Source organism: Drosophila virilis, chromosome 2 (assembly GCF_030788295.1).
Source record: "Drosophila virilis strain 15010-1051.87 chromosome 2, Dvir_AGI_RSII-ME, whole genome shotgun sequence".
In the NCBI taxonomy this organism is placed as follows: domain Eukaryota; kingdom Metazoa; phylum Arthropoda; class Insecta; order Diptera; family Drosophilidae; genus Drosophila; species Drosophila virilis.
In genome coordinates this window covers 9,880,347-9,907,612 of record NC_091544.1, presented here as the reverse complement: position 1 = coordinate 9,907,612, position 27,266 = coordinate 9,880,347, and the positions used below count along the sequence as shown (strand labels likewise).

Below are 27,266 nucleotides of genomic sequence, written 5' to 3'. Positions count from 1 at the left end.
CACCAATAAACGCGTGTGACGAGTCAAGACGATGACGACAAAAACAATGTCGACCGCCCGTCTGAAGGTCTGCCGGTAAAAAAATATGTATATAAAAGCCCGTTGCCGCCTGATAAAAGCGGGCACGTCTGAACTGAGTCTCTGCAGAACTGAGTATATATATCCAGTCCATTCCACAACGAAGCACAGTCAAGCTACAGCCAGCAACCAAACAATTAGCCAATCAATCTATCCAATATGTGCAGACTTACTTTGCTATTCATTTTGGGTCTAGCATGTGCACAGGCAGTGCCGCTGGTATCCTACGACGACATTGACGATACGGAGGCCATTGAGCTGCCAGGCATTGAAGAGCCATCCGCGGCAAGTAAGGACATCATTGACTTGAGCTCCTATGGCAGTGCCATGTATGGCACTCCCGATCAGGAGCTAACAGCTGCCCTTGTGGGCAATTTCAGTGCCGACACTGACAAGGTTAATCCCGAGGAGTTGGGCAGCTATCTTGAGGGTGATATACTCGTGCCACAGTCACCGATTACCATGAAAAACGGCCTGACCACGCAGAGTTCGCGCTGGCCCAACGGTGTGGTGCCATACGAAATCCGCGGCAGCTTTAATGCCCGCGACATGGCTACCATACAGAGCGCCATAGCGCAGTATCACAAGCGCACTTGCATCCGATTTGTGCCGCGCAGCAGTGAACGGGATTACATTTCGATTGTGAGCGGCAACTCGGGCTGTTGGTCATCAGTGGGCCGTGTGGGTGGCAAGCAGGAGGTGAATCTGCAGTCGCCTGGCTGCTTAAGTCGACCCGGCACAGCCATACACGAGCTGATGCACGCCCTTGGCTTTTTACACGAACAGAATCGCATGGAGCGTGATGGCTTTGTGGCTATCCAATACAGGAATATTCAATCCGCAGCCGTAAGCAATTTCGAGAAGGCCGCCAAGACGGAAGCATTTGGAATTCCCTACGATTATGGCAGCGTCATGCACTATTCAGCGAATGCCTTCTCCACCAACGGGCAACCGACTATTGTGGCGATGGTGAGTTGAATGTACACCAAGATGTTTAGCATCATGTAATCAATTCTATTTTATAACACACAGCAATCGAATGGTGCTTCTAAAATGGGTCAGCGCAACGGATTCTCCGACTTCGATGTGGATAAACTAAATCGCATGTACGACTGCGGCTATGTGGGTGGATCTGCGCCCGCGGTTGGAGCTGGCGCAGCAGCGCCTGCTCCTGCTCCAGCTGTTCCGGCGCCAGCTCCTGTTGCTCCCGGTGGCAATCCCATCGTTGATAGTTTTCTCAGCGGTCTCATCAGTGGACTGGGTCTTGGAGACGGCGAGAACGAAAAGGCCACTGAAGCTAGCAACTAGACCAAAGAACCTGCAAAATTCATATGTTCACAAACGCAACCAACTATTTAATGCATAACCCATACAAACTTAGTCTAGTATTAATTATCATGAATCTCTACCTGATCAAAGTATATAAGAATAAAAACTAGCACCAATTGCATAAACTTTCATGTTACTCTTTATTTTTTTGGTTGGGTCAAGGTCTACGCTTCTTAAAAAAAAAATTTGAAATAATCTAGTTTAGTATTTCGGTTGGACATCGGCAAACCATCTTCAGGGCAATTAATTCTTCTACAAAAATATAAAATTTATAAAAATACTCAGGTTTTCAGATAACTTTTAGATGTAGGAAATTCTCAAGGGTTCTTTGGGATATGTAGTTTTTAGAGCTATGTTCACACGACATACTCTCGCCATGATCAACGACCAAATCTCGCAATGAGCAACGTACCTCTGACGTAAAGCCCCTCAGGTACGCAAAACTTAAATCTTGAAGATAAAATATGGAAATAATTGCTAAGAGGGCGAGACAAGTATGAGAGAGAGAGAGACAGAGAGAGAGAGAGCATGAGCTTGTGGAGCACTGTGCCAGGTCGTCCCAGATATCCAGGTGTTTGAAAATTAATTTTCTGCTGCCCACCATGCGACCCACTGATGACCAACAGCCCGACGAATCGTTGATAATAGAAATAAAAAAAAATAATGCGGGGAAGACATAATCTCATGAATCCATGATCGATGGCGGGGTAACGTCGTTTTCAAGCGTCATAATTTCGCCAAAAATAAACGACATCATTTGATTTGATTTTATAATACATTTAATTTTTTTACGTATTCCCAATTTGATAATAAAACTATCTTCTTATTCTGTAAATAGATTCTTTCTTGGTAATATACCTATATTAATTATTGAAATTGCTAAAATAATGTATTCTCTATTAAATAATTATTATTTTGCTTCTAAATAAACCCAAAGACAATCTAATAGATAGAGCGGGGAAGCTATGTCGCTTCAAAACGACATAATCTCATGAATCCATGATCGAAAGCGGGGTAACGTCGTTTTCAAACGTCATAATTTCGCCAAAAAAAAACAACATATTTTGATTTGATTTTATATAATATTTCATTTGAATCTAAGTTTGTTAATACATTTAAAGCTTTTACGTATTCCCAATTTGATAATAAAAACTATCTTTTTAATCTGTAAATAGACTCTTTCTGGGTAATATGCGTATATTAATTATTAAAATTCCTAAAATAATGTATTCGCCATACAACAAAATGCTACTAAGCAGCTTGATTATTTGAAAATTGAGAATTGTCTTTGATAAAGCTAAGTGAAACTATGAAAACTTTCTGATTTTCCATATTATTATTATCAAAAGAAATTGTTACGCAAGTACAACATTCTAAATATTATAATTCCGTCTAAAAATTCGTATCCTCTCAAGAAATATTTCAGGATTAGATACATAGTAAACATAATAAATATACATAAATATGATTTACTAAAAACAATTAACATTTTCAAATGTACTACTAACTTATTCTTAGTAGGTCATTTGCAAATATTTTAAATTTAAAAAACTGACTTACTGACTTAAAATCTCAATAAAACAATTTAAAAATAATTTGCATATGGCTCGACTGTTATCAGTAAAGGGTCCTACTGTGAAGGCCTTATGAATATTAGGTGCGTTGCCCCTCTTTAAAAGCATCCATTGTCTAATATTAACTAGCACTATATCAGTATAAATTACAGGCAAAAGAGCTCTCGTCTAGTTCCTTATGCCTATAAATGCATAAAGCAGAAAGGTCAGAATGATAATGCTTATCGGTTAAAGCCCCTCAGTTGCGCAAAACTTAAATCTTGGAGAGAAAATGCGGAAATAATTGCTAAGAGGGCGAGACAAATATGACTAGAGAAAGAGAGAGAGAGTGTGTGTGTGTGAGAGAGACAGAGAGAGAGAGAGAGCGAGAGAGGAGCATATGAGTACCTAATACGTTTATTCAAAATAAAAGTTGTTTGAGTTTATTGAGACGAGGTGAAGATAATTCGACTTGCAGAATCACTTGACGGTTGAATGTCAAGCGGTAAAATATGTTCGTGCAATAAAAGCTGATAACATCAGGCGTAACATGAATTTAGATATAAAAGCCCGCTCTTCGCTAGAGCTCAACATAGTTTAGCTAAAGTTGGCAATCAGGTGTCTAAAACATGCACAGATTTATTTTATTCTCAGTCCTGGTTCAAGCACTCGTCCAGGCGGTGCCTTTGATATTCCACAAGGAAACGACCAAGTACGGCATTGACGACCCAGATCCGCGGAGCAAGGACATCATAGACTTGAGCTTCTATGGCAACAGCTTGCTTGGCAAGCCGGATCAGGAGCTAACAGGCGCTCTGGTCGGCAATTTCAGTGCCGACACGGATGATGTGAATCCCGAGGAGCTGGGCAGCTATCTTGAGGGCGATATGCTCGTGCCAGAGACGGCAATTACTATGAAAAATGGACTCATCACACAGACTTCACGCTGGCCCGGCGGTGTGGTACCGTATAGGATACGAGGCACCTTTAACGCACTGGAATTGGCCGTCATTCAAGATGCCATCGACGAGTACCACAGGCGCACCTGCATCAGATTTGTGCCGCACAAGGGCGAGAGGGACTACATTTCTATCATCAACGATTCGTCGGGCTGTTGGTCAGCAGTGGGTCGCGTAGGTGGGCAGCAGAAAATTAATTTGCAAACACCTGGATGTCTGGGACGACCCGGCACAGTGCTACACGAGCTTATGCATGCATTGGGCTTTCTGCACGAGCAGAGCCGCAAGGAGCGTGACGACTATGTGGCTATCCAGTACATGAATATACGCTGGAGAGCTCTGAGAAACTTCAGGAAAGTGGACAATACCGAAGCATTCGGAGTGCCCTACGATTATGGCAGCGTAATGCACTATTCAAAACGAGCCTTCTCCTTCAATGGCCAACCCACTATTGTGGCCAAGGTGAGTTGGGCTTAAATGTATATGTATGTAGACGCTAACTAGTTAAGTAACTTGCAGCAAGCGGATGGTGCTTACCGAATGGGTCAGCGTCTTGGATTTTCCGACTTGGATATAGAGAAACTGCATCGCATGTACGGTTGCGGTGCTCAGGAAACAACAGAGCCTGCAACAGAAGCTGCATCCTCCACCACAGTCCCTATGAATTCAACAACAACTATAACAGCTACTAGTCCCAATCCTTACGTTGAGGGTTTCAATAGCACTCTGTCGGGTCTTGTAGCTGGCCAAAAGGAGTTGGGCATAGCAACGGAACAGAGATTATAAGCTTTGTGCACATAATTATTTTTAAGCAATAACCAAATGAGAGACTTTTTAGAACTATGGGATACTTCGAAGCGTAAGGGTCGTAGAAGCTAGGCAATTTTTTAAAGTAGAAAATAAAGTGTGGTTAAGTTAATTTAATTGGCCATGACATAGTATTAATTAACGTAAGCAACGCGTACCACTGAGTGGGTGCTTCAACCTAGACATTTCGCTTGGCGGCCAGCATTCTGGAGCGGGGCAAGCGGCACTGGCTAATGCTATGTAGGCGATATTGCATTTCAGGTTGCGTAATCTTCTCGTAGAGCTTCTGTTTGGCCTCCTTGATAGTGTGAATGGCAACACCATCACCGCCATCGTCCATATTGAAGGCTTCGCCCTCGGCGCACTCGGGACATTGTTGGGTTAGCACAATATCATTGAGATCGGTGGGCAGTTCACAGATCTTCTCGATCTGCTTGACCACATAGTCGTTGTTGCCCTCGTCCTGGCGCTCAAACACATATACACTGGCCACAATGTCCTGGATGCGTGTCTCTAGCAGCCTGAGAAAGCGTTCCACGTTTACTAGATTTACGTGCGAGTGATCGCCCAGTAGCTCATTCAAAGGCGTCGTATCCACCGAGCACATGTCGCACAGCATTTCAACGCCCTGCAACAGATTCTCGAGACGAGTGTCATTGCTTTCGCGCGTCTTGTGGAGCTCCACGTTAGATGCCTGCTTCTTGCGCACCTGCTGCTCAAGGGAGTTAATCATATCGATCTGATCTTGCAGCGTGTTGGTATTTTCGCGTTTCAGATCGATAATATCCTCGAACAGGCGATTCACCGAGTTGTTAAGCAGCGTAATATGATAGCTCATCTCGTTGGCATAGTTGAAGAACGAGTAATAGAGACTCTCCTGCTGCTGGAACTTCTCGATTACCTCCTCCACATTGCTGGAGTTGGTGTAATCGAGTATCTTCTTGAGCACCGAGTTATACAGATTGATCTTTTTGTTATGTTTGCGACGGAATTCATCGCGACGCCTATACTCCTTGTCTGGCAGATCGGCCAGCACCCTCTCCCTGCCCTTGCACTCCACGAAGGCTGTGTTGTCCGCATCGGCAGCCACTTTGCGCATAATGCTTTGCAGCTCAATGCGACGCAGCTCACGCTCCTTGGACTCGCGCTTGGTTATCTTATCGATTTTCTCGTACACATCAATGCAGCCATCAAAGGTGTTCAGTGCATACTCGATTAGATCTATCAGATACTTCTTGTCGCTGTTTAGTTTCTGAACCATCTTCGTGTACGAATCGTTGAAGAACGTGCGATGATTGAGTATGCGTATGAGTTGCTCACGCAGCTCGGCATTGGCCGCCGTAAAGCCGCACTCCTGGCGAACGCCCACCTCCAGCGAGTTCTCCAAAATGACCATCTTCTTGCGCACTTTGGCCACATGTGCCTGGTGCTGTTGCTCCGGGACCGTCAATCGATTGAGATTGTAGATCTGTTTGCTCACACGACTGATTTCGCGCTCCATATTGCATATGGATGTCTTTAGCTTGGTAATATCCTCCGCCAGGTTCTCCTGGCATTCCACATGGCAACGTATCTGGGCCAAATAGCGTTTGTCCTTTTTAATGTGCGTTGTGCCGGCTGCCACCCAAATTTGAGCGCGCAGATCATTCTTCTCCTCCTCGAGACGATCGATGGTATTCTCATAGCTGGCATCGATGATCGTTTCATTGCGCGATTTCAGCTTGCTGGACAGCAGCTTCTTGTACTCCCGCTGTCGCTTGCCAAGCTCACGGTGCTTCAGCAGATAACCCTCAAGGAAGGCCGTTTTATTGAAGGGCTCGGTATCCATTTTATGTTCAAATAGCGTAACTTTTCTTAATTTGCAAAATAACCAAAATCGTAAATATGCTTCTCGTGTGTGTTGTAAAAAATATATTAATTTAAATGTATATATCAATGCTCTACTAGCTCTGACGCTCTTGAATTAATTCGCACGACTAACTCCAAAATTCCACAAGCTCTGTCTTCGAAAACAAAACCTACTTGCTGCAAACAAAATTTAATATTGCCAGCAGTCAACCAAGGGATTTTTAAACACAGGTTTCATGTATGATAAATAATGACATTAACAATTTAACTGGCGGACTCTTTTATAAGCCCATCAATGAAATAAAAGATTAAGGCAGCCTTACTTGAATTAGTGAGAATCGCGTAGTAGAGCAATGTTTATAAGCGCGTTTCTGGTTCATTTTCGGCTCTTAAATTCATACAAACATGCATAAGCATTTACTCAAATACATATAAACAAACATACATGTATATGATTGTAAAATTTGTAGCATATAATAAGACCTCTAGTTATGTTATTAATATGTACCCGTTTTTTCAATGGCCAAAGGCATAGCCACCATCTCCTCCCTCATTAAATTCGCCGCCTGCTACGTCTTCCAATATTCAAGCCGCCATCTCCTTCATAGTTGAAACCGTCTCCTCCGTTTAAGGTAAAGACTTGAATTTATGAGAATCGCGTAGAAGGGCTTTAGTTAAAAATACATTGTTTTTTTTTAAATTTACTTCGCAGCTAGAAGTAAACTTGATCTTGTATATAAATAAACGAGCCTATTAATTCTTATAACATATACGTAAAGCAAGTTTTCTGTCCACCATTTTAAATATACATCCAGTTGCTCCCAATACCATTGACCAAGAATATTATATTATAGCACTTTACTGTATTAGGAATATTGTAATAAACGGTCAAATTATGTTTTAAATGCACTGGCTACCATGACCCTTGACCCCTAAGACAACCGTTTAACCTTTATCTTTATTTTTCTGTGCCTAAAAAGAAAACACACACTTCTCTTATCAATAATTTAATGATGCGTTCATAGCTGTATATATAGAGAGAGAGAGAGAGAGATGCATGCATCCACACAAATATAAAATGCTTATATAATAAATTTGGATGATTTTCCTATTGGCAGAGAATATTAGCGATAAATTATTGCTGCGATATACCGGAGCTCTCCAAAGCACGAAATATTTTAAATATAGACCAGATATAGGCGGCAGTTCGCAAATCATTGCACAGCTCAAACTTATTTGCTGTGGCCTTAATTCCAGCGCCAGATGATTCCATAACAGTTTGTAGAGCCGCATCCACAATGTCAGACTCCTTGGTGCAGTCGCGTATCTCCCGAAGGCGTTTATTCGGCACGATTTCCGGCTGTGGTTAGGATGGGTAAAACTATGAGTTAAAACAATCCAAATAGCGAGATGGTTGTACGACTTACGTATTCGCCCTCCTTAGAGTGCTTTAACGATTCATTGATCGAATTCACGACCCCGTGAATTAGCTGCGAAGTTATTTTTGAGTTCATTTTGCCATACGACACATGATTGATATTCTTCAGATACTCAAAATAGGATACCGTGACACCACCAGCATTACAATAAAAATCTGGTACTAATAAAACACCTTTGTCCAGCAGAATCTGCTCGGCTGCTGGCGTGGTAGGGCCATTAGCGCCTTCCAGTATCAATTTGGCTTTGATATCATTTGCATTCTCACTGGTAATGACTTTTTGCGTGGCACATGGCATCAATATATCACAATCCGCCGTTAAAATATTCTCCTTAGATTCCTTGGCTTTCGAATAGCCCTTGATGCTTTTCTTTTCCGCCTTATATTTCATCAGATCCTAAGAGTGCGCTTATTAGCGTAACAACTAGCCAAACGATCACCTATTGGTACTCACATTGACATCAATCCCATCTGCGTTGGTCAGTGCAAAATCAACCTCCTGAATGCCAATCACTTTGGCGCCTGCTTCATGGACAAACTTAGCGGCAAAAGAGCCAACATTGCCGAAACCCTGGACAATGACCTTCTTGTCTTCCCAGCCAGTCTTGAATCCAATTAAATCCATCCACTCCTTATCTTGCAGGAACATATCACCCGACTTCCATACTCCTCGGCCAGTTGCCGCGAATCTTCCATTGATGCCGCCAATGTGAACAGGCTTCCCTGTCACAATTGCTGCCGCATTTATATCCTTATGACCAAATGTCTTCATATACTGATCTACTAACCAGGCCATTTCGCGCGGACTTGTATTGACATCTGGGGCGGGTACATCGATGCCGGGTCCAATCATGTTCCGCTTTAAGAGCTCCATGGTATATCGACGTGTAATCGTCTGCAATTCCTTCACCGTGTATTTCTTGGGATCGATGCGAATACCGCCTTTGGATCCACCAAAGGGTAGATTAACGCAGGCGCACTTAAAAGTCATAATAGACGCTAAGGCCTTCACCTCATGCTCGTCCACATCCATGGCAAAGCGAATTCCTGAGGGACATAAGTGGATATATCAATAAATTTGTTAAAAGTTCCGGGCAGCTCTTCCATAATACTTACCGCCCTTGAGAGGCAGACGATTTCGCACATGATGGGCTCTGTAGCCCGTTATAATCTCATAGGAGCCGTTGTTTCTTATAATAGGAAAGCTTACCTCTAGCGAGGTATTCACATTTCCAATCAGATTTAAAATGGCAGTCACACGTGCCTGCTTCTCTTCGGGCTTAAAATATGGATACTGGTCCATCTCTTTAACCAATTCTTTTTCCATGATCTGGGCAGCCTTGTGATAATAGTACAGAACCATGGCCGAAAACTCGGGATCCTTGGCATCCGCGACCGCCTTCAGATGCTCTGGTATCTTGTGCTCATGCCGCTTTTGGAGTTGCGGCGGCGCGTGGCAGCGTCCACTTAAAAGAACATTGGTAAGGCCCCGAAGCATTTTTATTAAACTAAAAACGATTATCGAATGGAAAATTTTGTGTTGACGGTTCCGGTATTTTATTTGTTTTAATATAGATTCATTTTAAATACGATATACATCAAACACAACTAAGTATGTTTACTAGATCTTTAATGTTAACAGCAAATCAATTTAACGAAGCAAATTTATGGAACGGCCAGAAACAACAATCTCCGATGTCAAAATTTCTCGCGAATCTCGATGCAATGTGCTGCATCCCACCTTCCGCCCATTGGGTCTAGGAGTAACAACATCGAATCACGTGTTAGTCTAGTCAACCCAGAAGAGTCGATTTTATATTGGGTGATTAGCCGGTTGAAATGCTTTTTTTTTATCTTTAGAAATTCGTTTTTAATGTTATCAAGCATGTGGAAACACATCCTGATAAATAAATATATTGTGTGACATCACATTCCTTTCAGGAATTTTGAGAGCTTCCACCAACTATTGTTTTCCTGATCATCCCCTTCTTCCTAGATGAGCTAACAATGGTGAAATATTAAAAAAAATGAAATGATCACTGCTGCGATATGCCGGAGCTCTCCAAAGCGCGGAAAATTTTAAAAATCGACCAGATATATGCAGCAGTTCGTAAATCGTTGCACAGCTCGAATTTGTGAGCTGCAGCCTTGATACCAATGACCGAAGCTTCCATAATTGTCTGTAGAGCTGCGTCTACAATGTCAGCCTCATGAGTGCAATCCCGAATCTTCTTCAGTGGTTCATTTGGCTTGACCTCGGGCTGGCAGAGAATTTGATAGAGGACCTTCTTTAATTACTTTACAGTGCTTGAACTACTTACGAATTTACTATCCCCTTGACTAAATGATTCATTGATAGAGTTAACGATCTCAAAAATAAGCTGTGATGATCTCTTCGAAGACATTTTGCCATATGTAACATGGTTAATGTTTTTCAGATACTCAAAATAGGATACAGTGACGCCGCCGGCATTACAATACAGATCTGGAACAATCAAGACCCCCTTGTCCAGCAGGATTTGTTCGCCAGCTGGCGTAGTAGGTCCATTAGCACCTTCCAATATCAATTTCGCCTTGATATCGCCAGCGTTCTCACTGGTAATGACTTTTTGTGTAGCACATGGCATTAATATATCGCACTCTGCAGTGAGGAGATTATCCTGTGTTTCCTGGGCGTTTGGATAGCCCTTGATGGTTTTCTTTTCCGCAGTATATTTCATCAGGTCCTAGAAGAACGCGCTCTTGACCTTATTACAACTCATATACCCATTTTACTCACATTAATATCGATACCATCTTCGTTGATTATAGAGATATCAACCTCCTGAACGCCAATCACCTTGGCGCCTGCTTCATGGACAAACTTGGCGGCAAAAGTACCAACATTGCCAAAACCCTGTACAATAACCTTCTTGTCTTCCCAGCCAGTCTTGAATCCAATTAAATCCATCCACTCTTTATCTTTTACGAACAACTCGCCCGACTTCCATACTCCTCGGCCAGTTGCCGCGAATCTTCCATTGATGCCGCCAATGTGAACAGGTTTCCCTGTCACAATTGCTGCCGCATTTATATCCTTATGACCAAATGTCTTCATATACTGATCTACTATCCAGGCCATCTCTCGTGGACTTGTATTGACATCTGGGGCGGGTACATCGATGCCTGGTCCAATCATGTTCCGCTTCAAGAGCTCCATGGTATATCGACGTGTAATTGTCTGCAATTCTTTAACCGTGTAGTTCTTGGGATCGATGCGAATACCGCCTTTGGATCCACCAAAGGGCAGATTAACACAGGCGCACTTGAAAGTCATAATTGCTGCTAAGGCCTTCACCTCATGCTCGTCCACATCCATGGCGAAGCGAATTCCTGAGGGAAGTGGATCAAACAAGAATTCTGCATTCGAGATTTCGGTACTTACCACCCTTGAGAGGCAGTCGATTTCGTACGTGATGCGCTCGATACCCACTGATTATTTCATAGGTACCATCTTTTCTTACAATGGGAAAGTTCACCTCCAACGAGGTGCATACGCTGCCTATCATGTTCAAAATGGCATTCACGCGCGCCTGCTTCTCCTCGGGCTTGAAATAAGGATACTGGTCCATCTCTTTAACCAAATCCTTTTCCATGATCTGGGCGGCCTTGTGATAGTAGTACGCTATCATGTCTGAGAACCCGGGATCTTTGTCTGTTATAACCGATTTCAGCCTCTCTGGCATTTTGTGCTCGTACCGCAAAAGTATAGGAATAAACCCTTTGCAAAGACTATTTCGATTTGATGCTAGGCGGCGATACATTTTTGTTGGATGTTTTCTACATTGATTCTTTCATTTTCTAGAACAAAGCTAAAAATTTTAAAACTGTCATGTTTGTAATTATTGTATTGTGTCACTTTAACTAAGGTGCTACAATATTTCGAAGTTCATTTTAAAATATTTTTGGATTTTGTTTTATTGTATAAATTGCTCTACATAATACGTGGCTACAGGCTACGAGCTAGGCTTAAATATTTTATAGCTATACACAAATTTAAACATATTTTGAATGGTCAATTCTTAACGCATGGAAAACTCTAAGCAGCCAGTAATTAAAAAAAGTAACTAAGAGTATGCTATATAGAGTTTATTGGTCATACTAACATATCTACATATATATAAATATGCATACATATATGTATATATGTTCCGTATGCGTACTTAACTGTGGTGCCGTTTGACGTTTGAAAAGTTTGTGGGTTCGCCCGGAAGCGCAGTAAAGTGAATATATATATATATATATATAGGATAGAGGATCCTTTTAATATATGTAAATATATATATATAAGTATTTATATAACTTAGTTGTACCAGAAGCACAGGTTACACATAAATATGATAGACTTATATATAAGCCTTAGTATTATTGTTATTATTATTATAATTTTTAATTATTATTTATGTACACGCACACACATTTTTAGAACTAGAAAAAAGCGACCCCGTTTGCAAAATGAAAAGTAAAAATTTAACAAAAATGTAGCTTTTAATATCACTTTGGGGACATGCACTCGTTCTCTTATGGCCTCTTTTACGATGGTTACAATTGGTAGCATATAGAACTTTAATTCGACAACAATCGCATTGCACACAAAAATGTTCGATAATTTAATTTTAATTCGCTTCATTCAATCCGGACGTGAGCTTCATTCAAATCGCGCTGTATTAATGCATATTGAAACTGGTTTGCTTGATTCATTGATATTCCAATGCTATAGATTAAAGCCTTAGTCAACTACTTAGTGAATAGACTAAAGGCTAGCGTATTTTCAATTAATTTCAAATTAATTCAAAAGTCTAATATTTTTACATAATAATTACAAAGTGATTACGACGGCCTAATACACACACATTAATCTCGTAGCAAGATCGCAGGTATTGCTGCTGCTTAAAATTTAACATCACGCTTGGAAACAATAATTCTCAAAAGTATCTTTTCCCATTGAGTACTATAATTTGTGGGCTTTCGATCGCACTGCAGATCAAATCTTATCAGCTGTCGCACTTCAAGCAGCTTCCGTGCTGCTTGACTGCTAGTCGACGTCCTTCTTCTCGATCTTCAGGTCGAATTTGGCCACCAGCTCCTCGGGCGTGTGTCTGTAATGGGCATTTTTGTTAGTAACATTTTGTGCACAGTTCTATTGTTTCGATTGATTGCTCACCCAACTAGATTCTGCAGATCGCAGACAAAGCGATAGACATAGCGTTTGCCCGCCGTCTTGTGTATGATGTTCTTATCATAGTAATAGCGCAGACCCCGGCTCAGTTTCTCGTAGTTCATCTTGGGCTTGTTTTTGCGTATGCCCCAGCGGCGTGCCACCTATCGTACAATCGATGTAATAAATATAATATTTAATAAAGAGTTCATTTAACAACCATTTGTCGTGTATTTACCTCATCGGGATCGGTTAGCTTGAACTCCCAGCCATCGCCCGTCCAGGAGATGAAACTCTGACAGGTCTTGTCCAGCAGCAATTCCAGCAGAAATTGCCACAGTTGTATTGGCCCGGAGCCTGTAAAACAGGGCACTCCGCCCTGCGTTGTGTAGCCGCCCAGCAGCGTTTTGTCCAGACCCAATGTGGTCATATATGCCGCCGGATGCTGATGAGCATGCGCGCCCCATTGATCCATGTTCGGCTGGGCGCCCATTGTTGGGAACTGCGCATCGTATGCCGTAAACTCTGGCGGGAAGGAGTCATGGAAACGTCTATTATACGTATTGTAAAAGTCCGGACTGGAATCCATGTAGCCATTGCTGTTGGTGCTGCCGCTGCCATTGCCCGCACTGGAAGCCTGGCTCTGATGCTCCTGCGCTGAAAGCGTGCTGTGATAGTCGCTATCATCGCCGCCACCAGCAGAAGCGCCCCCACCGCCGCCCGGATTGCCCCCTCCACCACCACTATAGTGTCCGGCGGCCGCTGCTGCAGCCAAATGTGCGGGCAGTCCATAGCTGCTGAGATCTGTTGGATCGTTTTGAGCATTCGACGCGTAGGCGGCGTTGCTGCCGTTGGCGGACTGTGTGCCCGGCTCCTCTTTTAGCTGATGTTGGTAGATAGCCGCCATGGCTGTCATGTAGTTAATATTGTTGTTGTTGTTGTTGTTATTATTATTATTATTATTATTATTATTGTTGTTGTTGTTATTACTGCCCGCATTAGCGTTGTTGTTGGTATTATTGTTGCTGCCGCTGCTGCCGTTGTTATCGGCAGCATTTTGCTGTTGCACGCCAGGCGGCAACATGTTGTTGTTGTTGTTGTTGCTGCCAGTGTTGTTGCTGTTGCCATTGACATGCTGTTGCGATTGCTGCGGTGGCGGGCTGCTGTTGGTGCGATCGTGTGGGTTGCTGTTGTTGTTGTAGCCTGCAAGATAACAAATAAAATATGTATAAACTTTATTGATTAGCCAATGTAATTGTTTTTTCAGTTGTATAACGAGCGCTAAAAGTTTGCGACGAATCATAAAGAAAATCTCCTGATGCCCCACAAATATAAATACATTCCAATTATTTTTTACATTTCCTTAAAGCTTACAAACTTTTTGAACAATCAAATAATTTATCTTCATTTTAGTTGTTATTTTATGTTAATTATTTACACTATAAATATAGATATATTTAATCAGTTACAGCAAGATATATAGATTAATGTAAAGACTTTTGAGATGTTACTTTTATGAATTACATACATTTCGAATCCTTTAAAATCTACATTTGTTTTATTTTCATTTGCTCTGAAGACATTTTAGCATCAAATGGGGCGTCTCTGACACGAACACAATTCGAGGGCAACCGCTTCGGAAGCCAATCAAAATTCGAAGCGCACACCAATACAATTGCGGCCTGTCGCCGCAATAGATACTAAACACAGATACACACGCATACCGACGCATGCACACACATACAGGCGAGCAAGTTGAGCTACCCTCTCTCAATCTAATGTGGCCTGCGAGCGCACGCTACATTAATTGTAAATACGTCGAAATTTAACACGTTTCAACGAGTGTGTACGTACGAATGCGTATGTGTGCATTGGTATCTGTGGGATACGAAAACCTGTTGCACACATACACACATATAAACATTAGCGCTGCTTCTCTCGCTCGCTCCAACCCGACGAGCGACTAGCTCAATCTCGCTTACTCGCTCGCAGCGGGCGAAAGCTTAGCGCGTTCTCCCATTCGCTTGGCGACGGTATTGCGCAGATACAAAGATACAAAACACTGCCCGTTGGCTGAGACAACGGGCGGCACTACAACAAAAAGAGTTGGGTGCCTCCCACGGTTATTCACACAGTGGCACAGCATCTCGGCCAGGCTAACATGTATCTGCGAGCTGTGCATCTGTGTGTCTAAACATCTATCTATCCATGTATCTAACTTTTAGTTGAGTCAGTCAACCTGCGCGCTAGTAAAGCATAACATTTTGTAGATGGTCGCATTGGGGCATTTAACAGCCGCCCAATCTCCTCCTCCTACATTCAACTTGTTGCGTGTTTATTGTTGTTGTTGTTGTTGTTGTCGCTACTTTGGCTTGTTGTTGCTGTTGCGGTTGCTTGCGGGCGTCACACAAACAAACAAACACTCGCAAGCAAATTACAATTTAATTATGCGTTGAGGGTTGTGCGCACATCTTTGAGCCACTTTTCACACTCCAACACCTCGATTGTAATTAAAATTGTGCGCCATTTGATGTCCGCAAATATTTGACTAGCTTTGTGCCCTACCTGAGCTAAAGAAGTTGACATCCGAGTCCGTATAGTAGGCATTGCCCGTTGCGTGATGCGACGGCGGCGAATAATCGCCCACAAAGGGCGTTATATCGTTGAAGTAGCCCAGGCCCAATGAAGCCGCTGTCGAGCTGCTTAAGGCGCCAGCCAGGCTGCCAATGCCGACGCTGGCACCGACGCTGCCGCCGTTGCCAGCACTGGCAAAGCTATGCGACGAGGCGTTCGAGGAAGCGCTGGAGCTGGAGCCGGAGGATGAGGAGGCCGTGTTGCTGCCTGTGCTGCCGCCGGACAAGCGATGTTGCTGCTGCTGCTGTTGCTGTTGCGTGGGTGAGACATAGTGGGTATGTTGCTGATGTGGCTGGTGTTGCTGCTGCTGCTGCTGTTGCTGCTGCTGCTGGGGATGTTGCTGATGCTGCTGTGGCTGATGATGATGCTGTTGTGGCTGCGGCTGCGGCGGCTGCTGCTGCTGCTGCGCTGGCAAGACATGCTGCTGATGTTGCTGCAGATGCACCGTTTGCTGTGGCAAATGATAGTTCGAATAGTTCTCATAGCTTTGTAGCACCATATTTTTCGATGTTGTTGCCGTTGTATAATTGTAGTTGGGCGCCGTCTGGCAATTGTTGTTGCTGATGTTGCCGCTCCTGCTGGCAGTGTATTGCTGCAAGTTCCTAAATTGTTGCTGCTCGGCTAATGCAAATGCTGCTGCTGATGCTGTTGCCTTGTCGTTATCCGACGCGTTTGCTGCACTGATTATGGTGGCATTAACTAGGAACGCAGAGGGCGGCATTTCTTCGCGTTTTCCAATTGATCAATTGTCAAAAACTGAATGTTAAAAATGCACGTCATTGACTTTCTGAATGGTCCACACAATAATACTTCTTGGCTATATATACTAAATGCTCTTCTATACAAATCAAAACTGCGGGATCCGCACAACTGTCAACCCAATTGACAACGTTTCGAATAGCCACACACACACACAAGCACACACATTAATTGTAAGTGGATTGGACTGTGGTGCAGCTGGCTTATGCTGGTGGTTCTTGCAGTTGTATTAAAATTGATTTCACTTTTGGGTAATATATGAGTATTTTAATTTTTGCACTGCCACTGCTACTCCTGCTGCTGCTGCTGCTGCTGCTGCTGGATGCGGGTTCTAATCAATTGAGTGGCTTCTGGAATTGGTTCTCATAAAGTACACATATCATGCGCTTAAGTATGCAGATAGATAGATAGATAGATGCTACAGCATGTGGGCGTTAGCATTTAAGGTTTGAGATTTTGGTTTGGTTTTAGGTAGCGCCGTTTTGTTGCCTGTGATTTGAGTTTGGTTTCGTTTTCAGATTGCAATTTTAGTAGCACACTTTTTATTATAATTCGCACTTATCGCACTATTTAAATTCCATTGTATTTCATGTAGCTTATTCATTTGCACACTTGTTGAGATTTTTAAAATATCTTTTGTTAATTGTTGTTATTTTTTGTTGTTTTTTACATTTTCGTTATGTCGACTATACGAGTTCCGTCGCATTTTTAGTATAGATTAAAATTTAACACTTGCTGGCAATTCTCGTATTTAATGGCAAATAATTGAAGGCAATTCATGAAATCAGTCGCGCTGCTGCTTAGATGCTTTACACTGTGTACACACACACTAGCACACACACACACGCGCACACACACATAAAGAATAACTTGATAAATTAATGCGCATATCGTACATATTTTATATCGCATTTAGTTATATATATTTCTCGTTTTCTGTTTTAATATATATTAGCAAAATGTTGCAACACTTTTCAATTATTTATTATTCGCTTTTATTCTTGAGATACTAGCTCGTTGTTTTTCTCTCAAGTCTCGTCTCAAATCTCGTACAACGGCGCGTATACACGATATCTGTGCTGTGCTGATCACTGATCAAAAATACAAGCGAACGTTTAGTCGAGCGACGGCAGCTCTTCTACCTTCGACATCCGTTTAAGAACTGAAGTTGCGCTGAAGTTGTACGTCGTGTTGTTGCCTGTGTCGGCACCATTGTATCTCAGAGTGTGCGTGTGTGTATCTGTGGTGCGCTCGCGTGTATCTGTGAGTGCGCACTCGTGTATGTCTGTGTGGGAGCGCCTCGTGTGCTGGCCAGCGCGTTCGTGCGCTCGGCTCCAGGCACACGAGCCACATGCATTCGCACACTCGCACAGTCGCACACTCGCACTGGTGTGCCATTGGCAATAATAATAATCAAGAGGAAGGCATGCATACTTGCACAGCGCTCACTCACAGATACTCTCCGGCTGTGGGCTAAGTAAGAGCATGTAAAAGCTTATGGATATACACGTAAGTGTATCGAAATTTTATTTATATCAATTCCTATATGAGATTCGACTCCACTTGTTGCCGCTAATTGCAGCTATATGGTATTTCGACAGTCGCTAATTAGTTTTCCACAGTACAGCCATCAAATTAGCCAGCCAAGATCATTAACAACGCGACGCCAACACACAAGAGCAGCAAACCAACCATTTTGGACCACCAAAATGGCTATCAGCAGCGGCCCACAGTCCACGGCCCACTGGCCGATGGTCAGCGGCATTCGTATTGGAAATGTGAGTGTAAATGCGAGAGTGTGTGCGTGTGTGGGCAGTAGCTCATCAGCGAACAGACGCCAACATTTTGCTGCGCTGATGGACCACAAAAAAAAAACCATCTCATAGATACGCGCGCACACACACACGCACACACGCACACGCACATAATTAAACAAAGTTGGGATTGGCCACTGATGCCAGCTGTATGAGATCATAACCAACGGAACGGCCAACAACCCAGTTGCGTTGAAAGCTGCTGTCGAGTCTTCAACAATACCAAATTAGTTGCCGTCTTTATGATTATTATTTTGTATTTTGTTTTTTTTTTTTTTTTTTTGCGTACGTGTTATTGTTGCTGCCATAATTTGTGGGCCGAAGTAAAGGGGAAGGGGCAAAAACACCATCTCTTAGATTTTTCGTGTTGTATAATTGTGGCAAAAATAAAAATGGTGGCTTCTGGAACGTGTTGTAGTCCAACTTGTGGCAATAGCCAATGACAAAGTGAAGCGTAAATTACGTGTAATATGAAAAGACACGTTCAAATGCACAAAACAAACTTCAAAATTCCTAATGATAAACCGCTTTGGAATATGCACTTAGATTAAAGAAAGAAAAAACAGCGCATAACCTTAATTTAATGAAATACATATTTTGTCAGCCATTAAAAAAGTGTGCTGCAGACGAATCTTATCGCGTATATGTTATCAGTTATGATTTGTATTGATTTTGCTTGACTGATAAATATGGCATGACATCAAAGTAAAAATAAAATAAAACTGCAATGGCCTCAAAGTTGTAAAGCTCAAGTATTTCCAGGAAAACTTGTTGCAAGTACATTCAATTTTTACCTTGTGCGTTAAAATACAAAAAATTGCTGATAAAGCATTAAAGTTCGTCGACAAAATCTTGAAGTCAAACGAAATACTTGTAAATATATGTTGCTTAAAATGCTGAGCGCTGGCAAGCATTAACAGCTGTTGTCCATTTGCGGTGGCTTTAATGAACTTGACCACAAAAGGATCGCCAATTGGATTTGTATAAAGCTCATATTCATTATTTCGGCCACTTACATATTCTGGCAGCACACGCACACCCACCTAACAGAACTTGGTAATAACTAACAACTAATGTAAAAAAAATATATATATATATATATTTGTATTTAATATTTTGATTTGCTGCGTAAAGTGGCAAGAACAATGGAAGCATCAGCGGAAATACACAGAAAAAAAAAAAACAAAATGAAACGTTAAAAAAAAAAAAAATAGGAATACAAAAACTGAGCGAGGCAATGACAGCTGTGGCTGCAAGAGCGAAAAGGAGAGTCGTTGCTGTTGTTGCTGTTGTTCGATGATGTTGATGCGCCTCGCTTACGGCCATTTCCGGTTGAAGCACGTGCGCACTAAAGAGGAGACACGGAGCCACCGTAAAGCAACCACCGCAACCTAACGCACCAATCACAAGCGGAATCACTGGCGACAACAACAAGAACAACGAACAACACTCGAATCCTATCGCAACTACTTGCCCAAAACGCACACGTTCGAAAAAATTTGAATCGAAAATTTGACAAAAAACGCGCCGAGCCGAACATAATAATTATGTGCGTACCGTGCGTTACTGGAGAGGCAGAATACCAAATGAATGCCAAGTGAATATTGAGTGTAGAAATGAAATGGTTGGTGTGTGCCAAAAGGATTGAGGCGTTGCCCAGGAGCAGGCGGCGGCAAATGTTGTTGAATTTCAATTAAGAACATAAAAAAAAAAATAAAGAAAAAGAAAAAGAAAACTTGTTTCCTTGAACAATAGAGCAGTATCCTGGTGCCAAAAGGGATTACAATTTAATGCAATAACGCGCTGTGAAGAAAAGATGAACAACTGCTGCCTGACACTGGCTAAGGGGAGTTGCAGGAAGCGCCTACCATACGGTAGGGGGGATAGAACAAGGATTCGCTTCAGCAGCTGCTGAGGGCGGAGACAGCAGCCAGCTCAGATACTCGAAGGAGCTGGACCAGGGGCAGGACCAGGAGCGGGCCACTCGCTGACACTTGAGCCGACTGAAGAAGGCCTGAATTGATATCAAATTAAAGCTGGATCTATACCTGGCACACGTGTGCAAACTGCTGCAATTGCAGAGGAGCACAATCAAGGCCTGGCCCTGGATCTTTTGCTTTTGTATTTGAGTAAGCACTTCCGTTGTTGTCGCTGCCACACGTGTCGCCTACTCTTTCTCGCTCGCCAGCGCGCGCTCTCTTTCACTCGCACTCGCACTCTTTTCTGTTGCTGCGGCTTGTGGCACTAATGTAAATCGGATGTCAATGCATCGTGATGTGTATATAAATTATCAGCCACAGAGCAAGAGAATAATATGCGTGCAGAGTGCGAAAGAGTGAGTGAGTGACAGTGAGAGAGAGAGAGAGAGAGAGAGAGAGACAGAGAGATTGCTAGTATGTGTGGAGAATCCACTTCAACACAGAACCTGTTAGAAGCAAAGCTAAATAAATAAATAAATAAACTGTTAGTCTGCAAAACGGAAGGAAATCATAAACACAGCAGTAGTTGTTAGTTGTTGTTGATGTTTTGACACGCATACTATCATAATTACAGCTGCACTTGGGCCACCAGGCGACCAACAAGCAACAAGCAACAAGCAACTAGCGAAGACCAACCCAACGCCCCACACACACACACACACACACACACACACACACCTGTTGCTGCTTCCGTGCAGCGGTGGCAAAAGAAAATATCAATTTTCTACGTAAACTGAAGCTGGCCAAGATGCGTCCGCAATTTAACTATATAGAGCATCATCACATACGATACGAGTACGTATTGCATTCGAGATTGTGTACCTGCATTTTGACAACAAAATAAACAGATGCAGCTCTAAAGATATGCTTTGATTGTTAGACTAGTAAACAACACACACACACAAATACAAACAACATTGAATGGAGCAGCCGCAACACCAGCAGGAGCATGAGAATGAGGATGATCATAGGAATGGGACTGGGAGTGAAAATGGGAATGCGAATGGAAATGGGTATAGGTATGGGTATGGGTATGGATATGAGAGGTTGCCTTGTGAGTTGCACATTATCTTTGCAGCTCCTTGGCGCGCATGTAGAGCGGAAATGAAACCAGATACTTTGATAGAGCGCTTGCAAGGAGTCGCTCTCCAGCGACAGCGACAGCAGTAGCAGCAGCACCACCATCATTGATCTTCAGCTCTGATGAGGCAAAATGTAATGATCTGGCCATAAATGAGGCTTGGTTATAAATATTATTGATCTTGGTACTTGCGCGTACTTGAGCTTCTTGATTAAAAACTCTGCTGCAAATTGTTGACTCTGCCTCAAATGCCAACTACTAAAGGAAGCATTGATCTTGACCAGAACGCTACCGTAGGCTATAAAGTTTACATATGCTGCATTCCTGTCGAACTGCGTTAGTATGGGAGTATAATACCACAGATCTATAGGCAAGATCACAAGATTAAGGATTATACGTTTTCCAACCTTCAATTGCCGACATTTCAAATGCAACAGTCTCATCTGATTTGCTTTGGGTGTTGCCGAAACTTGATTTTATTTTGAAAGAAGTTCTACTCAAAATGACGCTAATAATATATTTAAGAGCAACAGGAAGTAACCATCAATCAATCAATCAATCGATCTTCAATCAGAGCTAGTTGGAATTTATTGATCTGGTTTGGTGTACTCTGCTGTTGTTGCCGTCGGACCTTCAACTGTGCGGACAGTTGGTAAGTCCTAAAATTTGACTGACTCGCTAAATGGCTCATTTAATACCGTTCCCCACTGAGCACAGAAGGTGGCATGCGGTCAGCAGCAACAACACCAACAACAACAACAACAACAACAACAGCAACAGCAACAGCAACAACAGCAGCAGCAGCAACAACGACAACGCAAAGCATAAACGAATGAACCTGAACCCTGCGAGAACGCAACTCGAACGGCTGGCTGAACGTCAAATTGTGCACCTGTCCAACTATCACCATGACTACGCCAACAACAACATTAACAACAACAACAACAACAACAACAGCAGCAGCAGCAGCAGCCGCAGCAACAACAAAATTCGGACAACATGTGTGCCCTGTGGAGTGTACGAGAGTGCGAGAAAGACGCCGACCCCAGGCCGAGGTCCGGACAACTGTTGTGTGTGCCTGAGTTTGCGCTTTTTTCCAATGTAGTTCGTAGCCAGATTGTGTGCCACACACACACACACAGGCACACACACAGGCACACAGACGCACGCAATCGCCCACACATTTCCGAGTTTTGGTTCCGAGTTGTGAACGCTGTGAGAAAACTGTTGGTTGCCTGGACTCTCGCCTGCACATACACACGCAAGATGCAGCCAGGCGATATGGGAATAGGATATTAGAATGTCAGGCGAAGGCTCGCCTTGGCTCGGTCGGTTGCCCGGTGTCTGGCCCTGTTGCTGCTACCTGCCAGGCCACTTTGGCGCTGCTGCCTTTGGCTTGCCTAATTTACTTGCGCCGACGCATTGTCCTTTTGCTGCAGCCAAATGTTGGGTTCGTCCTTTCTCTTTCTGGCTCGCCTGCACTTGTGGCTCATTCATAAGACTGAAATCTCTACCACTCTCTACCACTTGCGCACGGCAACAAAAGGCACCGAACTGAACTGAACTGAATGTTCTTTAGGGCCCCTCTGGGCTTCAAGGTATCGATACGGAACTAAAGGAAGTAAATTACCGGATGTTGTATTCTCATTTGCTTGTTGTTCTTTGTGATTCACCGAGATATCCTACGGCTTTTGTGCACTCCCGGCCCACAACAACCTTGCTCATTTGTCATGCTGCTCTCTGGATCTTGTTCTTCACGCTTTTCGCATGAAATGACCAATAATAAACCTGCCTTTTCAGCCTTTTCAGCCTTTCCCCTTATCCACTTTGTTTTTCTTTTCATTTTTGGCAAGCCATCGAGCAATCGAGACACACACGCATACATGGTACAGAGATATTTATTCGGCGGCTCATTAATTGCACATATGCAATTGCTTTTTAATAGCCCACCTCAAACATGGTATGCGCAATGTTTTCCCACGGCTGCTGGGGGTAGTATTCATTCCCTTTCTGTTTGAATTTTGATAAATTACACGACAAATGTCCAACCCACGACACAGGCAAGTCTAACGTTCCAGCTCATTGCGTCTAAATGTTTCGTCCTGCCAAAGGATACAATTTTAGCGTGGGATACTGCAGATACTGCAAAATATTAACCATAGCTTGGGTAACTTAAAGTAAATGCTGTTAATTGGAAAAACTTCATTAAAAAATCGAATTAACGATAAAATTTTCTAAAAGTAAATATAATTATTTTGATCAGTTTGTTAAAGTTTGAGCACAAACAGAAGTCAAAGTAATATATGTAATAAAAATTGTTAAGCTGTGCCTTGTGATTGTAATACAAATTTTTGCTGAATCAGAATTAAATATGATGTTAAATTTTGTACACATAAATTTTGTGATTCTCTCATTGGATTCAGGATCTAGTCGCTTCCTTTGAAGCGTAACTGCATGCCAACTGTTCATACTTTGAGGCCTTATCTATGCAAATGAGGTGAAGAACTTGGGCAATATGCATGAGTACTAGAGTCTGGACAAACAGGAGAAACATGGCAGGTAAACAACAACAAGAGCTGCAAATGAAACAATATGAAAACAACATCAACAACATTAACGGCAAAGGCAACAACAAATCAGCTGCGCAAGCGCACAGATCAAACGACAAAATGCCGACAGAAAACAAAAAAAAAAAAACAATCAGGGACGGAATAGGGCGGAACGGGGGCTGGGGACGGTACCGAGTGCGGTCTCTGGGCTGTTGAAAAATTGCAAAGGCCCAGCAGACGAGCGAAAAGCAAAAAAAATTAAAAGCTAAAACAAGCTGAAAATTCAAATTTATTTACACTTTGACGCATTTAAAACAAAGCGAGCGAGAAAAAAATAAAACCGCCCAAATTAAACAAAACAAAAAAAAACAGCAATAACAACAACAAAACAAATAAATGAGACGAAGGCAGGCCAACAACAACAACAACAACGCATAACGATGTGAAAATTAAATGTAAAAGCCAGCGACACGAAGAGAAAGAGAATAAAATAAAAATAGGCAACTAGCCAGGCAGGGCGGCAAGCTGATAAAAATCAAGAGACCAACTTTTGCACTGAATTTACGAGCCCGCAGCCCAAATTGCATTAGCTTTCGGAATGAGAATTTTCCCACGTTGTCCGGACAACTCGAGCCTGAACTTCAACCAGCTCAGGTGCTGGCTACAAATTATATCATTTGCCGAATGCCAACTCTACAAATTGTGCGCTGAGCGCTGTGGCAGTAGCAGGAGCAGGACATGCCGCTGCAGGTCCTGCTGCTGGTGGTGGTGGTTTCTTCTAACTGATAACCATCAGAAAGTGCAGAACCCACCCCAAAAAAAAAAAAAAAAAATGCTGCACTTGCCGCAGCCAGTGCTGGAATTCAGCTGGGGGCGCACTCTCACCCTCATCCGCGCATTGCCACAGGGCCCTGCAGCCATGGTGACCCTCACAGAAGTTCTCGTTTTCCCTAGTTCATTTGTTGCATTTCCATATAATTTTGTTATTTGTCTGTCGAGTGACAAGTGTTGGCATTGAATGTTGTTGCTTGGTTGCTTGGTTCGGGCTTGGCCTCTGTTCCCAAGGGTGTTGGATCACTCGAGATCAGTGCACAATTAGCCAGGGGATAGTTTCCTGTGCCAAGGTCACATCTGATAACGGTTTGTGTTGTTTTGAAATATGATAATTCAATTGTTTCGATTTTCGTGCAATTTAAGCCTCAGCTAGACTTTGATAATTGGCAAGATACAAATGTATCTTAAAGATGTGCCGCGTTCTACAGTTATTGCACAAATAAATTATGAAATCAAAGCATTTTCTATGCAAGTCTCTAGCGAATAATTCGATTGGCGGGCAGTGCAAAATGGAAAATTCACACAATTCAATTAGCTGGCGGCCACAAAATTGCGTTCATGAAAATTACAAATGCCGCGTGGGCAAATAAACAAAAAGGAAAATGTGTGCATTTAAAATGGGGAAAAAGCCAAAAAGGCTGATGATGAAAACTGTAACGGCGGAAATATGCAAGGAAATTGCAAAGACGCTGACTGAATGATGGGCGCCAGTTTTTAGTTGGGCGTGGCACCAATCTGGCGAATATTTTCGCAGATATTTTCGGTTTGCTACATTGTCCGGAAATTGTGGCTGGTAAAGGGACGTTAACCAAAGGCATTCATGAATTGCCAAAAAACGTAAATTTAAAGAAATCCGCTTAAGCTATAGAATATATACCAATTCGAAATACTTATCATAGATATTTATTAAAGGAACTAAAGCAAAGAACACTCGACAATTAATTTGTATCTAAAACCAAGAATGATGTAGTCGGGAGTATCCGACCAAGGGATACCCTGAAGCTTTTGCTAAAAAAAATTATCTCTCTTTGGGACGAATGGATAGACAGACGGACATGGCTAGATATACTCGACTATTGATGCTGATCAAGAATATATATACTTTAAAATCATAATACTTTTTATCCATTTTCAATGGGTTCAGAGTATAATAATTTCCATCTGAAAATAATTTCTAGCCTAAATAGGTTTTTCCTCCCAGCAGTTAATTCGTTATAATTGAAGCATGTTTTCAACATATTTATTAATTTGTGTGCTTTAGACTTGAAATTCGCATTAATAATATAATTATCGAAACACACACACACTCGCACACATACAGGAGCAATGGCAGAAAAAAGCGCAGCCTCACATCCGGTCAACATTTTGTCGCCATTGCCGTCTCTTTCATGTGAACTCTTTTGAGGCAACAGTTGAAGTAAAAAAAAAATATATATATAAAAGAGGTAAACCAAATTACACAAAGCTCTTGCACAAAGACACACACACACAGTTGAACTAAAAGAGAGAGAGAGAGAGAGAGAGAGATATGTAGAGTCGGGAGTCGGATTTGGATTCGCAATCGGAGTCTAGGCAGATTGTCCGCAAATCTAAAACAAGTTACAGTTCATTCATTTCCATTCATTCATTCAATCGAGCAACGAACCGGCTTTCGGTGCCCCATTCATCGAAGCGGCCAGCAGCGGATGTTGGCGTAGTTCTTTAGGGGGCTTCAGTCTCAGTAGACTCCATCTCCGTCTCCGTCTCAGTCTCAGCCCCAGTTTCAGGTCCAGTCGCAGTCTTCGTCCGAGTCTCAATCTCAATCTAAGCTCCAAAGACGATTTCCCTCACTAAACACACACTCACGAAACGAGCATAATTTGATTTTATTTATATTTGTACGTTTGCCGGAGTTAATAATTATAAATTGGCGTATGTTGTTGGCCAACTCGGGCCACATCTGGCCAGCAAAAAGTTACAGATACATTTAGATAACTTAAGTTGCATGTCTATGTGTGCGTGTGTGTGTGCGTTAGTATTTCTCCATTTTGTCGTTTGTTTTTTGTTTGCCTAATTCTTAATGATGCATAAAGTGCTTGGCTTGTCGCTCTTTGGTTGCCCAACAAATAAAATTTTGAAAGTTGATTGCAAATTAATTGCCAGCCAGCCTCCATGCCTCTATGCATGATTTCAATACGTTTTTCAAAATGTTTTTTTGCAATGCCAAATGTGTATAGAAAATTAGCTATGCATCAACTAAATGGGTTAATTATTAGCATGGGGCAAGTTTTTAGTGTACAGATAGTTAGACTGAAACAAAAAAAAAACGTAAAAGATTCAAGAATTGATTTCAGTTCAAGTGTTTAGCTTTAATTCAATAGCAGCAAAAAACAGTTGGGTAATTTAAAAAAGGCTAGAAAATAACTTT

General features: G+C 42.4%; 6 protein-coding genes across 8 annotated transcripts in view; 2 read left to right on the top strand and 4 right to left on the bottom strand.

Moving 5' to 3' along the window:
• Nucleotides 1–147: 147 nt before the first annotated feature.
• On the top strand, nt 148–1,523 carry LOC6631177 (hatching enzyme 1.2). The gene is made up of 2 exons (XM_002054271.3): nt 148–1,047; nt 1,111–1,523. The coding sequence occupies exons 1-2, from the start codon at nt 238–240 to the stop codon at nt 1,384–1,386; spliced, it is 1,086 nt and encodes a 361-aa protein (XP_002054307.1). The 5' UTR covers nt 148–237; the 3' UTR covers nt 1,387–1,523.
• Nucleotides 1,524–3,428: 1,905 nt separating this feature from the next.
• LOC6631178 (astacin) lies at nt 3,429–4,747 on the top strand. Its single transcript, XM_070207160.1, has one exon. It carries the CDS (start codon nt 3,590–3,592, stop codon nt 4,394–4,396), a length of 807 nt encoding a protein of 268 aa, XP_070063261.1. The 5' UTR covers nt 3,429–3,589; the 3' UTR covers nt 4,397–4,747.
• Nucleotides 4,748–4,824: 77 nt separating this feature from the next.
• On the bottom strand, nt 4,825–6,711 carry wam (wampa). The gene has a single exon (XM_002054273.4). It carries the CDS (start codon nt 6,552–6,554, stop codon nt 4,905–4,907), a length of 1,650 nt encoding a protein of 549 aa, XP_002054309.1. The 5' UTR covers nt 6,555–6,711; the 3' UTR covers nt 4,825–4,904.
• An 854-nt stretch (nt 6,712–7,565) lies between these two features.
• LOC6630921 (glutamate dehydrogenase, mitochondrial) lies at nt 7,566–9,592 on the bottom strand. The gene is made up of 4 exons (XM_002054274.4): nt 9,129–9,592; nt 8,467–9,059; nt 8,002–8,409; nt 7,566–7,934 (listed from the first exon to the last, which is right to left on the bottom strand). Exons 1-4 carry the CDS (start codon nt 9,508–9,510, stop codon nt 7,710–7,712), a joined length of 1,608 nt encoding a protein of 535 aa, XP_002054310.1. The 5' UTR covers nt 9,511–9,592; the 3' UTR covers nt 7,566–7,709.
• Nucleotides 9,593–9,625: 33 nt separating this feature from the next.
• Nucleotides 9,626–11,893, bottom strand: LOC6630922 (glutamate dehydrogenase, mitochondrial). Its single transcript, XM_002054275.4, has 4 exons — nt 11,437–11,893; nt 10,792–11,384; nt 10,334–10,738; nt 9,626–10,273 (listed from the first exon to the last, which is right to left on the bottom strand). The coding sequence occupies exons 1-4, from the start codon at nt 11,813–11,815 to the stop codon at nt 10,049–10,051; spliced, it is 1,602 nt and encodes a 533-aa protein (XP_002054311.2). The 5' UTR covers nt 11,816–11,893; the 3' UTR covers nt 9,626–10,048.
• A 52-nt stretch (nt 11,894–11,945) lies between these two features.
• Nucleotides 11,946–27,266, bottom strand: part of pnt (ETS transcription factor pointed) — a 62,458-nt gene continuing 47,137 nt past the window's right edge. Inside the window, exons 1-4 of one of the 3 annotated variants that reach the window (XM_070207767.1) lie at nt 15,775–17,774; nt 13,448–14,412; nt 13,216–13,373; nt 11,946–13,150 (exon numbers count right to left, since the gene is read on the bottom strand). In XM_070207767.1, the coding sequence (XP_070063868.1) occupies nt 13,087–13,150; nt 13,216–13,373; nt 13,448–14,412; nt 15,775–16,564 (1,977 nt within the window). In that variant the 5' untranslated portion in view covers nt 16,565–17,774 and the 3' untranslated portion in view covers nt 11,946–13,086. Of the gene's footprint in view, nt 13,151–13,215; nt 13,374–13,447; nt 14,413–15,774; nt 17,775–27,266 lie in introns of those variants that run through there. The other 2 variants (XM_015171462.3, XM_002054277.4) reach the window with 2 other exon arrangements.